Below are 15,792 nucleotides of genomic sequence, written 5' to 3' on the forward strand. Positions count from 1 at the left end.
TATAAGTATAATATTGCAGTTTTTCATAAAGATTATTAAAATGCCTATTTATTTTTTGTTTGTTTTCACAGTATATTGATATCTCTTATTGTGTTTTAGTGATTATAGTATATAGGCTACAGTATATGTAATAACCTATGTTGATACTATATTTGACATTGTTGTCTATTTCTCTCTTGTACATGGTAGGCCTTATTCGGTAAACTGCAGCTGCTTGTTGCAACATTTAGTCTTTCACATTTATATATTTCAGAAATCTTGTTTATTTTTGTACATCACATGTATTTTATATCATCTCTACATACATTGTAAGTGTACGCGTTATAGAGATCAGGTTTACTCTTGCATTCCTATTATATATTGTCATATAGATAATCATATTGGTCATTAGAAAGTGTAAATATGCGTACTGTCGAGAGTTTCTATATTTTGCTTTCGATCAAAGCATGGGAAGAGATCGTATAAAATAAATTTATCCTGAAAATAATGCCTGCCATTAGAAGTAATTTTGAAAATAAGATAAAAATGGGACAGCTTAAGATTTCCAAGTCAGTCTGTCCAATGGCTCTTAGCTTTGTGTTTTTAAGAATGTACTTCACACATTGTTTCTTTCCTTTTTCTATTCATTTGATATGAATGTAGTTTCCATGTAGATTTCTTAAGTTACATGTAACTTTCCAAACAACTTCTTGAAATATATTTCTACTAATATTTTTATCATTCCTAAGAATCTGCTTCCTCTTTGTAATTCTACAGGTACTGTTTATGAGTATAATGTTGTTAAAACATTGAATTTTATCACCTCAATTTATTCCCTCGCATCCAAGAATATTTCATTGAATTGTTTCACTGAAAATATTCCTCTGATGAAAAGTACTGGAGTTTTTAAAGTTTTGAAACTTGTACATACCTTTCAGATGTACATTTTTAATTTGGATTCTTTATGAAGAATTTGAACTACGGTATATGTTAAAAAATCTTACATCTTAAGATATGTGAACTGTTCATGGAGAAATAAAAATCAATGTATTTATCTAATGGTTAATGTAACATTTTCATTGAAGAACAAAAATACCAAAGCCAGCTTTTAAAAGATGCATTGTAAATTTGCCTTGAAAATATGAGTTTCAGTTCTGGGAATTGTAACCTTGTCCTTCGTAACAATTGACTGACTGTTCTTAGAATTGATGCGCCTTCTTGATATACATTACACTGTATGTACTTGAACTGTACTTTTGCTGATTTTACCTTAATGATTTTGCATCAAAGGAATTTGTCAATTGCAAACATGCAATTATCTTTTGTCAATTCATGTGCATTTTATAAGCACTTATCAGTGCCTTGCAAAATATTAATGAAAACTTATTCTCAAGGGTAATCAATTTGTCCATGGACAACTCCAAAGTCCAAATATTACAGGAGCATTTTGGCTGTGTACATATAAATATGAATATATTAATTTCACATTATGTGAAGATTCCATTATTACCTCAGTGATACAAATGTGCAGTGATAGAATGCTCTTCTCAGAGACATTGTAAGAGTCAAATTTTAGTAATAATTTCAGATTATCTTCAGAAGCCAAAACATACTTAAAATGATCTGTTTAAAGATTGGCATAAATTGTAATTTGAATGAAAACTATATCTTAAAAGGCATAAAAGAGAAATTATACCAAACTGATCTCTTTTAAAAATGATAATTTTCCTTGGTTGCTCTAAAAGTAGCTTTTAAGATGAGCTAAAATTGAAGTAAAAATCATCATGACTATCGTAGGAGTGTAGGCCTATATATGAAGTGGACCTTATGTATGTTGAATTCTCACACAATAAGTAAAAAATATTTCCAAGTCAGATATGTACTAAAGAGAGATTTTATCTATATCGTATATACAGTGTATATCTATATCTATCTATATATATATATATATATTTTTTTTTTACTATATAACTTAGATTTTTTCAAGCTGAAGCTACAAGAAAATCGTTATTTTTATTTTATTTCATTTCCTGGTACACATTATACCCAACAATAGTCAAATCTTGGGATTATTTGACTTTATGGAAGGGTTTCAGTACATTGGATGATATGTGCATTACATATGCTGTCTTTCTGCTTCTTTTTGTGCAATAATGTGCTCTAATATGGATTTAATTAAGTGATTTTTCAGTTGACAGATCAACTATTAATTTCGTACGAATTTTCTTTTTTCTTTATTTATTTTTATTTTTCCGCCCTTTTCTTGTTAGTACAAAATCTCCAAATCTACATCATCAATTTTCATCAAAATATCATCAGATATGGGGACTTATCATGTGATGTGTATAAAGCAAGTTCAAGGTCAAAAGGTCATCATGACGTCATCTAGACGCCATTTTGTAAAATCACATTATCAATCATATCTTCATTATCAATTATCAAAAGTTAACAATATTCACATCACATTAACTTCAGGTCAAGGGTCAACTGCCCATGTCATCAAAGGTCATGTAAAGGTCACGACGTGCGCGTACGCGCGCGTCAAAATTTTAAAATGCTCAAAATCACTTTTTGACCAAAACAGAGTACGAATCAGGTCATTTTAAGCATTTCAAAAATTTGCGCGCGCGCATGGTTACGCGCGCGTTCTCGCGCGTAACGGCACTATAAAACATAGGATCGCCATTTTTTTCATATCAATGCACCGATAATATAATTCTGAACAATTTGATACCTTGGTTTTTAAAAAACCATGGTTTCTAAAACCTGTGATTCAAATATGGTTTTTACAAAAACCACCTTTGTGAATTCGGGCCATGGGGTTTAGCATAGTATTCCTTCAAACTTTCGATGATATTAGCCTCTTTTGCACTTTGTAAAATTAATTTTGATGTTTTCTTATTTTTTTTCTGCTCTTTTCATTTTCTTCTCCTTTTCTCTCACTTTTGTGGGTTTTCTTTTGGGCTCCCCTGAAAGGTGCGCCCATGTCATTTGCCTCCTTGCCCTCTGTATACATCATTCGGTACATATATTTTATATTAGAAATATTGTTCTTACATTCCATCCTGAAGTTAAGTTTTATAGTCATATGTTCATACCTGATATCCATATTTTTTTTGCTTATATATATATAATGAACAAAAGTTCACAAGGTTGACTGGAGGTTCAAAAAATTTTATTTGCAACTCTGTATATGTAAAGTAAATGTTTACATTGCATGTGTACTCGTACTTATTGGGAAATACCCTCCATTATACATAGCATCTGAAGTGAACTTTCACTGATTTATATGTTTCTTGAAGAAAGTTGTGAACTTTATATTGGATTTAACTGTATGAACAGTGTTATTTGCGGTAAGCAGTTGAGTTGGTCTTTTTCTAACTGAATTCCATTCACCATTTCCTCCCTCTTTTTAACTAGACACATGCATTCGTTATGTTTTATGTTATGCAAGATCCAATTATACATTTCTCAATTTTTTTTATATGAATCAAACACCGTAAATTTTAAATATATGGATTTGGGTGTACAATGATATGTTTGATAATTTTACATTACATGAATACAAATTATAATAAATCCATGAATATTATGATTCATCCAGTAATCTTGAAATAACAGTCAAAAATTGAATCATCTACTGGAATTTGTTGAAAATTGAAAGTATTAACTTACAATTCTCTGTCGTCGCGACGTTTCACCAACCGCTGTTGGCTTCATCAGGCGAATGAACGCCAATCACCAAGTGACGCTACGGTCGGCTGACTCTGGCGCGAAGTCACTTGGAAAGACGTGATTGGCGTTCATTCGCCTGATGAAGCCAACAGCGGTTGGTGAAACGTCGCGACGACAGAGAATTGTAAGTTAATACTTTCAATTTTCAACAAATTCCAGTAGATGATTCAATTTTTGACTGTTATTACAAATTCTAATGTACATGACTACCCATTTATATTTTGACAAATTAGTGATTACGGTAATTAGATTTTACAAATATTTTGTATATGAAAATTTGTGTAGTTTATAAATGTATATCAGTGTGATGAAATGTTGAAAGCAATCATCAAATACTGTCTAAAAATAGAAAGATTGGTCAAAATCTTGTGTTAATTTTGAATTACAGTATTGTTTGTATACGTATAAGTCGATTAATTGCCTTTTTGTGGAATCTCTTTTCAGACCAGAATATGCAAAACATGTTTACCGTTTATGTCTTTAGTCATATTTCCCTTATGGTTGAACAGAATTTTGTGGTCCCAAGAGAGTTTACTTTAAATTCTACTGTACATTTATTTTTGACTGAAGGTAAGCACCTATCGCACATCGGAACAAGCTTTCAGCGCCAAAGAATTATTTGTAATTAGCCAATGGATAGTGTCAGGTTTCACTTTCATGAATGACATTGCCTTAAGCATGGCTGAAACAGTCAGGGGGGGGGAAGGAGCACTTGTCCCCGCTATAGATTTTTAATACTTAACAATTTTTATTGAAAATTTTCACACAATTCAAGTGTATGTGCACAGAATTTTTCAATATCACATCAGAATATGTAAAAGCGCCCCCACGACAAGCTTGTTTGCTACGCTCCCTCACTTTTGGGCTTCTTCAAAAAAATTTAGGCATCTTGCCCCCCCCCCCTCCCCCGAAAAAATTCTGGGGGAAAGCCATGGCCTCAAGGCATTAAATTGTGATCTGAAAATAAATAAAAAGTAATAATTAAAATATTACAAAATAACTCTAAAAGAATAAAAAATATAATTCGAATAAGCAGGGCTGGGAATAACCATAAAATAAAATAAAACAAGAATGTCACTATAAAGGTGAACACAATACACCACCTGTAACACTGCAAAAAAAAGTTAATGGCCAAGCAAGATAAGCGGAAGGTGGCCTTCTTTTTGGACCTTCTGACCTCAAAATCAATAGAATTCCCGGGATCCACGCTAGTATCATACACACCAAATTAGATGAGCCTAGGTTGAGTTAAACTGAAGTTCTGACATTTACAAGGACTTCAGAAGGGTAAGATGAAAACATGTCAGTGTGACCTTGACCTTTGGACCTCAAAATCATTAGGCTTCCTTTGATCTATGCTAGTGTCATACACACCAAATTATATGAGCTTAGGTTACATTAAAGAGAAATTCCAGTAGTTGCAGTAAACACTAATTTCATGAGAAAGTCTGTAAAACAAGGCTTAATTGTCAGTATATCATCGAGGATCTAGATCTGGTACAGTTACATTAACTGAACTTTGTGAATCTTGAAATCTATGCTGAAAAATGTTCACACCGAAGTCCTAACCCAAATAAGCGCACGTGGGACAATGTATAATTATTGCTTATAGCGTCGTGCCCGACGCTCTACCCGAATCCTGTGCTTATTTGCTGATTTCTCAGCAATTACACAATTTCTTCCAGAATCCTTTGGCACATGCGTTTTATACAAACAGACACTTTGGTGGTCATTTCATTGGATTCTGTACGAACTCATTTTGATATCGCTACCAAAACTAGCATAGGTTACCGTTAAACTGAAGTTATCGCGTTTACAAGGAAAAGCTAACGGACAAACACCGAGCATAATGTACATCCCGTAGGACAGGCATATAAAAAATACAAGAATGAGACAAAGTAGTAAGTTTGCTGATATTACTCTATTTCATAAATTATCTACATAAAAAATACATGATTACACAAACATTATTGGCAATGAAAGACACTTTTACATTAATCACATGAACTCCATTTTTGGTAAAGAAAATTGATCCAGATAGACTTAATTGGTTATAATAAGAATATATTAAAAGGTATGATTTTGCCCCTTCCTCCAAACCCTTCTAATATGTATGGTTGCTGGTTTTCAAATCTTGAACTAATTGCGATTTCACAAATTTGTTGTCACTTTTTAAGTGCTCTATACATTTTTTTTTAAATGTATTTTTCCTGGTATGGAAATCACTTTCATTTAACTCTTCAGTTGAGTTATCTTACATTGTTTAAATCCACCAAACCTGAAAATCAAATCTCTGTCTGTGATAGCTTGGTACATGTACATCTAAAAATAAAAACCTACTTTTACACACATATTCAATTCTTATCGAAATGTTTTGAGTATTACCTGGAATGAATCAAAGAGAATACAGTGACATCTAAAATACATTTTTTAAATGCAATTCAATTTAACATTGATAATAATCCAAACACACAGATCTAAATACAATTTCAGTAAATATTTCAGTACTGACAATTCATGACTAGGATAAAAACAAAAAAATAAATCCTAGAGCTCTCAACCTGATTTTGTAACATAGATTCAGATTCACAATCAATATTGCAATCAAGATTAAGACTGTAAAAGAAAAACCGTATAAAAAGAGTTACAATTTGTTTAGAAAATTGGGGCTATATACTGAAGTCTATGACAATCCACAAAAGCTACATGGTATCTTTTGAACACTGATTGACTTTAAACATATCAACTGAAGTTAACTCACTATATATTGTTTTTTACTGCTACTTTCAAGTTTAAATGCATATTCTGAATGCCACATACAATGCATGATGAGTACCTCTCATGAGTTCACAAAACATATTCACCTCAATTTCTTGCAATCTAAATATCTGTCACATCTACTTTTGCAACCTGAAACTAGACATGTCAATATGCAAGTTATATTCATCTTTTCTAGATAAAAATCACACTTTAAAGAATGTACATGTTTGCTATTAAGAAGTAGAGTCATGTAAAAATGGCAGCAATCAAGTTCTTGAAATTCATCTAACCTATCTATTATAGCAAATGTTAAATAGCCATGTCCAAGCGCATGTGGGTAATTAGAGAATTATTCTGTATCAAGAATAATAACTGAAGATTTCACATAAAAAAAGTTCAGGGAATAATTTTGCTTTACAAATTTGAATAGCAATTTTGGTCATAAGAGAAAAGCTCTCAACAAGTAATGTACAGTCCAATATAAAAATATGCTATGCAAGGCTTGATGCATAGGCATAGCAGTCTTTACAAATATAGAGCAAATTGTTGATACCATGAAAATTATTCCCTGAAGTTAAAATTTTGGCAAGGAATAATTATTGTAAGTTATCTAATGGCTTAATTGTATTTATATATTTTACATGATATTACACATCTACAGATGATGTGAAATAAAATTCTCGAAATACAGCTTTATACTTTCTATACCATTTCCAGAAAACAAAAAGCACTGATCTATAAAGATTTGATATTAAGATGATACCATAGCTTCCAATTAAAACAACTACAATATGTGATACATATCAAGGTCAATGTGTTGTTATAAAATATCAAAACAGAAAGACATCGTATGGCAGTTTTTGTTAATATCTCCCTTTTTTGTTGGTGTATGATCAAGGCACAGATACAAACTCTCATAGGCTTCACATAGATACACACGATTTGTGATTAATTTCAACTTTTAATACTCGAGTCATAAAAGCCAAGTACTGAATTAAGCTGAAATACAGTTGAAATTCAGCTGAACAGATAGTACAAGCCTCTTGATGGGCAATTTTTAACTCATTAGGTTGTGTACTCCATTTTCTATCAAATCCTATAAAGGTCTTGAACTACTGTGTGAAGTGATTTTATTTATTCATTTTTTTATTTTTTATTTTTTTTTGGGGGGGGGTATTTTTCTCACCATAGTTAGGGCTTGTTCAAAATACATGTAACTCATTTTAATCATAAATTCACAAATCATGACAAATATCTGTATGCTAAATATAAAATATTGATTTATTCTGTATCTGAAGCAAATAATGTAATTCATCGCACAGCTTGTAGAAGAGATACATAACAAGAAGGTAGTGTACTAGAAAGACTATGCGGTGGATAGCTCATTTTAATGATTTTTTTTCATATCCATCACCTTTGCATGAAAGCTCTCAGAGAAGTAAAGGGTCCATTAACACAAAGGTTAGCAATTGATCGTGCGCTTGATTTTTCATGATCGATAGTACATTGTAGTCAATGCAATCAATTGTAAAATATATGCTCTACGATGAGGGCTAAGCTTTATGTTAGGAGTCCCTGATCGATAATCTTAACTCATGTCTGTTTTCTGCAGAAAGAGATCCCGATCCTTGTCGCTGCTGAATCTTGGTACGAACGGAATCTTCTCAATGGTCTTAAAGCCCTCATCGAGGGTAGGAGCCATGTAGTTCTTCTTGTACATGTTATAAGCCACCTGTGGGATGCGACGAACACCGCCCTCTGTCAATGACTGTCGGTACATGTTCATGTGAAATGCCAGCTCCAAGGGAGTATCCATGATGAAACATCGTACAGTATAGCCTGAAAATAGAGAGGAGGAGAGAAGAGTCAATAACTAATGATAGAGCTTGATGTTGAAAGAAGCGGTCATTTGCAAGGATGAGTAAACTAGAGAAGAAAGGACTTCTAGACTAAAATTACTATTCTAGATAAAATGAATATTCATGTGTACATATATACAGGGTAACCAAAATTCAAAGGTCAGCTTTATCAAGAATACATAATTTATTCTTGTGATTTCTATTAACGTGTACATATATACAGGGTAACCAAAGTTCAAAGGTCAGCTTTATCAAGAATACATGTGATTTTCATGTGATTTCTATCTTGCATGACTGAGTAGCTCATCAACTTTAATTTGACACCGTCCTTGCGTCATGATTATCGCAGGATACAGAGTTATGGTTCATCGAAGGCGAATGGTACAAAACTAACTTTTTTTTGTTTTTATAAATGTACAGGCACAAAACCAAAATTGTTGTTAAGGTTTTGGTTTTATCAGACATTGAAACACGATGACAAGCTTCCACTTTGAGGAATGATAGTACCTTCGGTTTATTTTTAACCATGTAATCACTCTATACTGAACTGATGTCTAAAAGTCTCATGACTGGTCTAGAATCTGTTTTTGGAACAAATGCACTTTGCTTATTTTCTGAAAAAATGAAAGATGAATACAATCTTTTTCACTTGAGGATCAAATCGACTGTAATGCCAAGAAAATAATTTTTTTATTACTGCAAGCCTTTATTTTTGAGTAAATGCAGAATCACTTTCAAATCATAGCCAATTGTATGCTTGCTATGATGTCATTACGATGAAATATTTTATCTCCTTCTATTCTTATAAGGAGGGTAGCATAATCTCGGAACTAATCAGATAATGATTTGGAACTTCGCACAGTAAGAAATTTCATGTCTTAATATATTTGCATTAAATGTAACAATATTTTATTTTAAAAAATTTGGGTCGCAGACAGATCGTTAAGTATGCGGTGGCTTTTAGGAGCAAACATCATGTCACCTGCCACACCCTTTTACATACCTGCTTCTTTCGCCAGGTCGATGTAATCTGCTCTTGCAGACTTTGAAGGGTTGGTATTGTCAATCACGACATTCTTGCCAGCACTGATTGCTGCCTCTGTAGCTTTGAAACACTTAGCAGGAGTGTTGAGAGTATCTCTGTTGATCCACTCATATCCATTGCTGACTAGCATGGCCTTGGCAAAAGTACTTTTACCCGATGCTGGAGGTCCAACCATGATCACAAGGTCTTTCACCTGGATTACAAATAAAACAGAATTTACAGGATAACCCATTACTCATTTTGGAATTTGTAAGTAAATTTATAGGTAAATGTTGTGTTACATCTGACATCTGTAAAGTCATGTAGATTTTGATCAGTGCTATTAATACGGAATGAAAGGTGAATTCTGAAACTTTTATAACCAATATATATTTTTGTTATAGAATATGCAATGCATAATTTCTAAAATTTCCATCTTTTTTGGATAGTACAAACTCTGTTTTTATACTTCATGCCATGCCTAGTGTTGCATAAAACTAAGCATGTCAACTGTCACCTGGTATCAATTTTTTTTTCAGGGGGGGGGAGCCACTCAACTACATAGGAAAAGGATATTTTTATGCTTTCGGGGTTATACTTGTTACACGGTATATTGCTGTACCGTGGACAGCAATATAGTTGAGTCCCCCCCCCCCCGTGATTAAGACAGCACCTTGGCTAACCTTCTTGTCCTTTTGATGGTATTCTTTAACCGTTTTCCTTGCCTCTCCTTCTTCTAAAGCTTTGACGGGATCACATGAATGCCATTCAAATGGAGCGGCCTTCTCACCAAGAAAGAACTCTTCTGGTGTGTAAAACTGAATACCGATATTGTAAGCAAACATACGATCGGAGCAGGAGAAATCCCGTGGTTTCCCTGGGGCCCAGTTCTTGGCACGGCCTGCTGCATCACCTACGTACATGCACTTGGTGTAGTCGGCCTTGATGCCACCATTCTCCTCGCTTGCTGCCAAGTCCCACATCACCGTCCCTGGCTTGCGATAGTGATTCTCACCGGTAGATGCAAAACACTGTTTATAGAAAAGGAAAAGAAACTGTCCTCGTGAGTTAATGTTTAATAGCCACAATGACGAGGGGCTGCGGAACCGGAGAGGCTTCGCTTCAGCTTTCCCTTTTCCAAAACTGTGTACAAAGATGTAAAAAGGACCATCTGATTGTGATATTTTATTTTGAATAATCCTATTTTCAAAACCGTTCCCAGCCCCTGTTGAAGTCTTCGCTGATTTGCTTGTGGCCTATGTATGTATATGGGCAAGCGCAAACTGGAAATTATACTATTGTGAATTACTGAGTTTCCTCTGATCATGGATATAAAACATGAGATGTCATATCTCTCGACGAAATGAGAACATAAACCTGATGAAATACAAAAAATTTCCAGGGCTACCTTGAGCTTATCAGCCAAAATTTGCTACAATATAGTTGACTTTGTTGTAGCAAATATATGTGTGTGTGAATTTGTGATTTTTTTTTCTAAGGACCCTTGCGGGTATTTCTGGGCTGAATTAATCCTGAACACACATATTTTTTTCTGAGTCATTATTGGTAACCCTTGTAAGAAATATTCTGACTCAATCTGATTAATTTAGAGGTCCATATAAATTATTTCGTTGGCATATATACAAATAAAAAACCTTCTTAATTCAATACGTAATCCTACCCCTCTCCTAACACTACCCTCTCCTTTCCCTAGCTCTTTTAGAATTCATCACAATCCTACTGATACAAACTAGAACTGCAATCGTTATTGGGAACTTGATGTGCATGCATCGACTCCAGTGATTATCTAGGGGCAAAGAAACATGTAGAGATAGAGAATTTACCTGAATGGGCAGCTGCAATGCATTGGCAATCTGATTGATCTTGAGCTGAAAATCTGTTGGTTTTGTGTGTCCCTTTTCTATACCCCTCTGATTCGATATGATGACGATCTTGTAGCCATCTTTGTGAAGTTCCTTCAGTTTCTTTTCCACCTTGTCATTCAACAGCATCCAATCTGATGGACCTATGGAAACAATTTGTTTTTTTAAGTAGATCAACATCAAGATCGATCAATATCAATAGAGTTACACGATGTCACATTTTTGCATTTCATTGTTTTTTTTTAATTAGATCTACAGAGAGATGAAAACATACATAGACCAAATTTGCTAAGAATCAGTTCAACAGGGCTTGAGGTTGATATAACCCGGAGTATGTATAGGGACTGATGTTAGACAAATAGCACTATATATTATTAGCATACTTTACACTGTAGAATAAACATCAAATTGACATCAAAAGGCTACATATATACAGGATAAAGTTTTCAACGTAACTGTTACTTAAATCTATCAAAATAGGTTTCAGGTCTAGGAGTAATGGGAAGCTTACTGAAGGTTATTCCATTCTCTTGCTCCAGTAACTGTAAATGTATCATAACCTGCCCTACTATTTTACTGGATGAATTTGATAGTCACAATCAAAATCTTTTTTTCTTTACTTGAACACAAATTTCAGAATTGTTTACTCAAGTGCTCCCTAAATATACATGGCTAACATGGTACATGATCATGGAATTATTTATACACACATAGATCTACAAGAGAATCTTACATATTATAAAGAATTAAAGTTAGCCCCATTGTCAACTGAAGTTGATGTTCATGATTTCATCCACCTGGTTCAAAAATTTCAGATGTGATTTTATCAACATGGTAACATTCCCTCTGTCCTCTTTGTAAGCTCGAAGATGAGACAACCAATCATTTCATAGCATCTTGCATCTTTCTGAAGCATATTAGAGATGATTTTATACTAAAAATCAAGGAGATATTACAGGATCATCGATGGTATCTGGAGCATTTTTCTGACAAACCAGCTGTAAACTACAATTTCAATTTCACCCAAGATGTTCTTATTGCCTTTGACTCAAAACTCCCCCTGGATATCAATGCCAAGCTATTAAAAGTGACCTTGATATATATCACAAAAATCCATAATAGCCGTTCCAGTGCTCTCCTGGCCTGATGAGTCACTATCATTCAGTCTTCAAGATACATATACGTCACATGCGGGTTGGACCAGACGATCTCCGAACCAAGTGGAGGGATGAGAACAGAGAGAGAGAGGTAAAGCCTAAAGGGAATAATCTTGTACTTAATTGTAGCATCATCGACTAATAATCTGCAACAAAAAATCCACATTTGCAAGTCAATAAGAATTCCTAAGACCAAAGCCAGGGTATGAGGATATCCACAAGGAATTGGGCCCCTCCCCTAATAATGGTCAAATTTTCTTTAAAAAAAAAAAGTTGCACATTGATTCATAGACCAAAAGATTCGGTCTCTGTTCATGTTGGTTGTTCAGCTGAACTCCGTTGGCTAATTCACTCACCAAATACAGAGACCGAAGTTCTAGCGCGATCTGTACAGGGGACTCAATGGCCATATGTTTATGTACTTAAGAATTTGCGTGACAGCCGAGGTAAGTCACTGTTTTTGTTCCTTTTAACTTGATTTTTCTCCGTTTTTTGGCAATTAATGCCAAGAGGGAATATTAATTTGCATTTTGGTTGCAATAATTTTCAATTTTTTTATTCATTAAAGACAAAAATTGAAGAGCCCCGACGGGGGATTTTGCATTGCAAGTCCCCTAATGGTGGCTGCACGATAGTGAGCCGTCTGTGTACGAGGAGAAATAAAAAAAAAATGTTAAAAAACTCCTCGAAACAGACGGCTGCCAGCTGTCTAATTGATTCAATGCATTTTGCCCAAATATTCAAACTGAAAAAGAAACCCATGTTTACAATCTAAACTCAGAATCAAGTTCAATTTTAGGTATGCAGACCCCGGTGGGGTCACTCAGCCGCAGAGGGGACACGTATGACCGTTACCACAAATGCAAGTGACCCCCTATTGCAGTCAATTTCAAGGACATTTTGTGAAATTTACCCCCCTATTTTCACGCAAAACAAGGACAAAATTGCGGTAAAATGGTACCTTGAAACACCCCTAATTATAAGATTGTAAGGACACTTTTGCCCATTTCGCAAATTTACCCCTATTTACCGTATTTCAAGGACAGGGCATTTACACCCTTTCCTCATTAGAAACATGGGCGTCAGAGTGCTCAGTCCTTAAAGATGACGAAGAGTCATGTCATACTGATACAATAATCCAAAAGAACTTTATTTTTCTTGAAAAATAAGAAAAGTAGAATTATTTGTAAAAATAGATGAAGATCGAGAGTTGTCCATATAAAGATACAGAGCATGATGCGAGCACCCTCTGCGGCTGGTGACTCGGCGGCGGATTTTACTTCCCATAATCGTTCTCCCCTTTTGACCCCTATTTCCATCAAATCGAGGACGGTGAGCACCCCTATTTTCACTACTTCGAGGAGTGTTCTGTCCGCGGACGTTCCGTGAAATTGACCCCTTTTCCCGCGATTTTGGTAACGGTCATGCGGTCCCCAAGTCATATTGAGTGACCCCACCGGGATGCAGACATGTCCTCCTCTCCCGCCCATTTTCAACATAGTCTACGTTAGAACTTAGATCTACTCACGATTTGACCCCTCAAAAAGTTTAATTGTCTTTTGATTTACCTGTGGGCCACTTTTTGCCACTTTTCGGTTTAATGAGGGTGTAATCAAGATCAAATCCAGCCACTTTACTCGATCCTTTAATCCCTGGTCCTGTTAGCTGTATAACAGGAGGGAAACCTTTTGAGCTTTCTTCACCAACTCCGCTCCAATCAGCATCGTAGAATACATGCTGGTTCGGGTCAGCAGTCTTGGACGCCGCTGCACGTTTGGCCTGCTTGGGTTTCGAAACTCCGGCATCCCCCTTCTTCGATGAGGCAACTGTTTCTGGAGCTCCTTTCCTCTTTCGAGCCATAATTTCGATTTGTTGACGAGATCGAAGAGTGTGTGAACGTTCAGAATAACACAATTTTAGCTTACCGTACACCTTTATACACCGCAGTGTGGCGGACATAAAAGCCTATTTTTAGGTGACAGGTTTGAGCTTGTTGGCTTTACCGGTACGATCAACCTAAATTGCACGCACAGACACGCCCATTATTATTATGGCCGGCGCGCGCCCTGTACTGGCGCGCGAGGCCGACCTGGCCGGCCTAGCCTGGCTGTGTCGCGCCGGCGCCAGGGCCGGCAGCATTAATTAGCAGCTCGGTTGGCAAACTTCGCTCATCTGTCTTCGGTAAGATTAGCTCCAGCTTTTCCATACTTTTATTCTGCAATCACACAGTTTGAGTTGACTCACTTATTTGTATGGAATCTTCGCAATATTTGTTGAGTGAAATTAGGTCAGCCGCGGGTAGTAGTTCCAGACATACCAGACTTTATTTTTCATCGCTTGGTCTGGTCAGCTGGCACATAGTCCCACCCATGTATTTTTAAGTAAAGGTGCCTCTAAACAAAAAGAGAAAATATGAGTTATGCCTTGCCATGACGTTATAATTTTAGCGCAGGCCCACTCTTGAGGAGGCATGCCATTGATTGTGACCTCAATAACAATGATAAAGTTTCATGAAACTTAAAGTGAAAGAACTAACAAAAAATGAAAGAAAATGGAAGAAAGTCTGATTAGACATTAGTGAAAGAAAGCCAAAACTAAATTAATGGCAATTAATTATTAAAGGAAAGAACTAAAGGAAGAAAATGAAAATGGAAAGAAAATGCTAAAGTTAAGGGAGGAATGAAATAAAAAGGAAAGAAAGAAAAAATAATGGAACAATAAAAGAAGGGAACTGGGCCGGGCCTGGAGAAAGAAAAAAGTTACCTTCTTTCTTTGAAATCAGTAGAGGCGCTGGTCAGAAAATTGGGATCGTCCCAGTTTACAGGGACTGTCTCAGTTTAGAAGGATTTCTTCACACAAGAAATCTAGGAAAGTTCATTCACCTGTTGAGTGCCGACACCAATCAAGAGTGCTAGTCAATATAAACATATCGGGTTTCATGAAGAATATACAGATTGAAAGAAACTAAGGAAAGAAAGAAAAGGATAAAGAAAGTATAATGGAAAAGAAAGAAAGAGAAGAGAAAAAAGGAAAGAAAAATGGAGAATGAAATAAAGGAAAGAATGAAAGGATAACGGAAAGAAAAGAAATAAAAAGCAAGAATAACGTATGAAAGAAAAACAAAGGATGGGAGGAAGACAGAATTGAAAGAATGAAGGAAAGAAAAAGAAAAGGAAGGAAAGAGGAAAGGAAATGGGGTGAGAACAAACAACAAAAATCAATCATCTGAAATTCTACTGATATTTGCTTAAAAAAATAAAACACAAAAAATAGACACCTAATTGTAGTAGTTTTAGTCGACTTTCTAGTGGACTTTGAATAAAATTCTATTGAAAACTGTAATATGGGCTTGTGATGACAGTCTGCATCCACTGCACAGGGTTGGAATAAAACAA

The 15,792-nt window shown here is 35.1% G+C and overlaps 1 protein-coding gene across 1 annotated transcript; it reads right to left on the reverse strand.

Moving 5' to 3' along the window:
- Positions 1-5,618: 5,618 nt before the first annotated feature.
- Positions 5,619-14,420, reverse strand: LOC121423902 (bifunctional polynucleotide phosphatase/kinase-like). Its single transcript, XM_041619436.1, has 5 exons — positions 13,966-14,420; positions 11,202-11,383; positions 10,041-10,388; positions 9,337-9,571; positions 5,619-8,313 (listed from the first exon to the last, which is right to left on the reverse strand). The coding sequence occupies exons 1-5, from the start codon at positions 14,354-14,356 to the stop codon at positions 8,063-8,065; spliced, it is 1,407 nt and encodes a 468-aa protein (XP_041475370.1). The 5' UTR covers positions 14,357-14,420; the 3' UTR covers positions 5,619-8,062.
- Positions 14,421-15,792: the final 1,372 nt, after the last annotated feature.

This window comes from Lytechinus variegatus, chromosome 11 (genome assembly GCF_018143015.1).
Source record: "Lytechinus variegatus isolate NC3 chromosome 11, Lvar_3.0, whole genome shotgun sequence".
Taxonomy (NCBI): Eukaryota; Metazoa; Echinodermata; class Echinoidea; order Temnopleuroida; family Toxopneustidae; genus Lytechinus; species Lytechinus variegatus.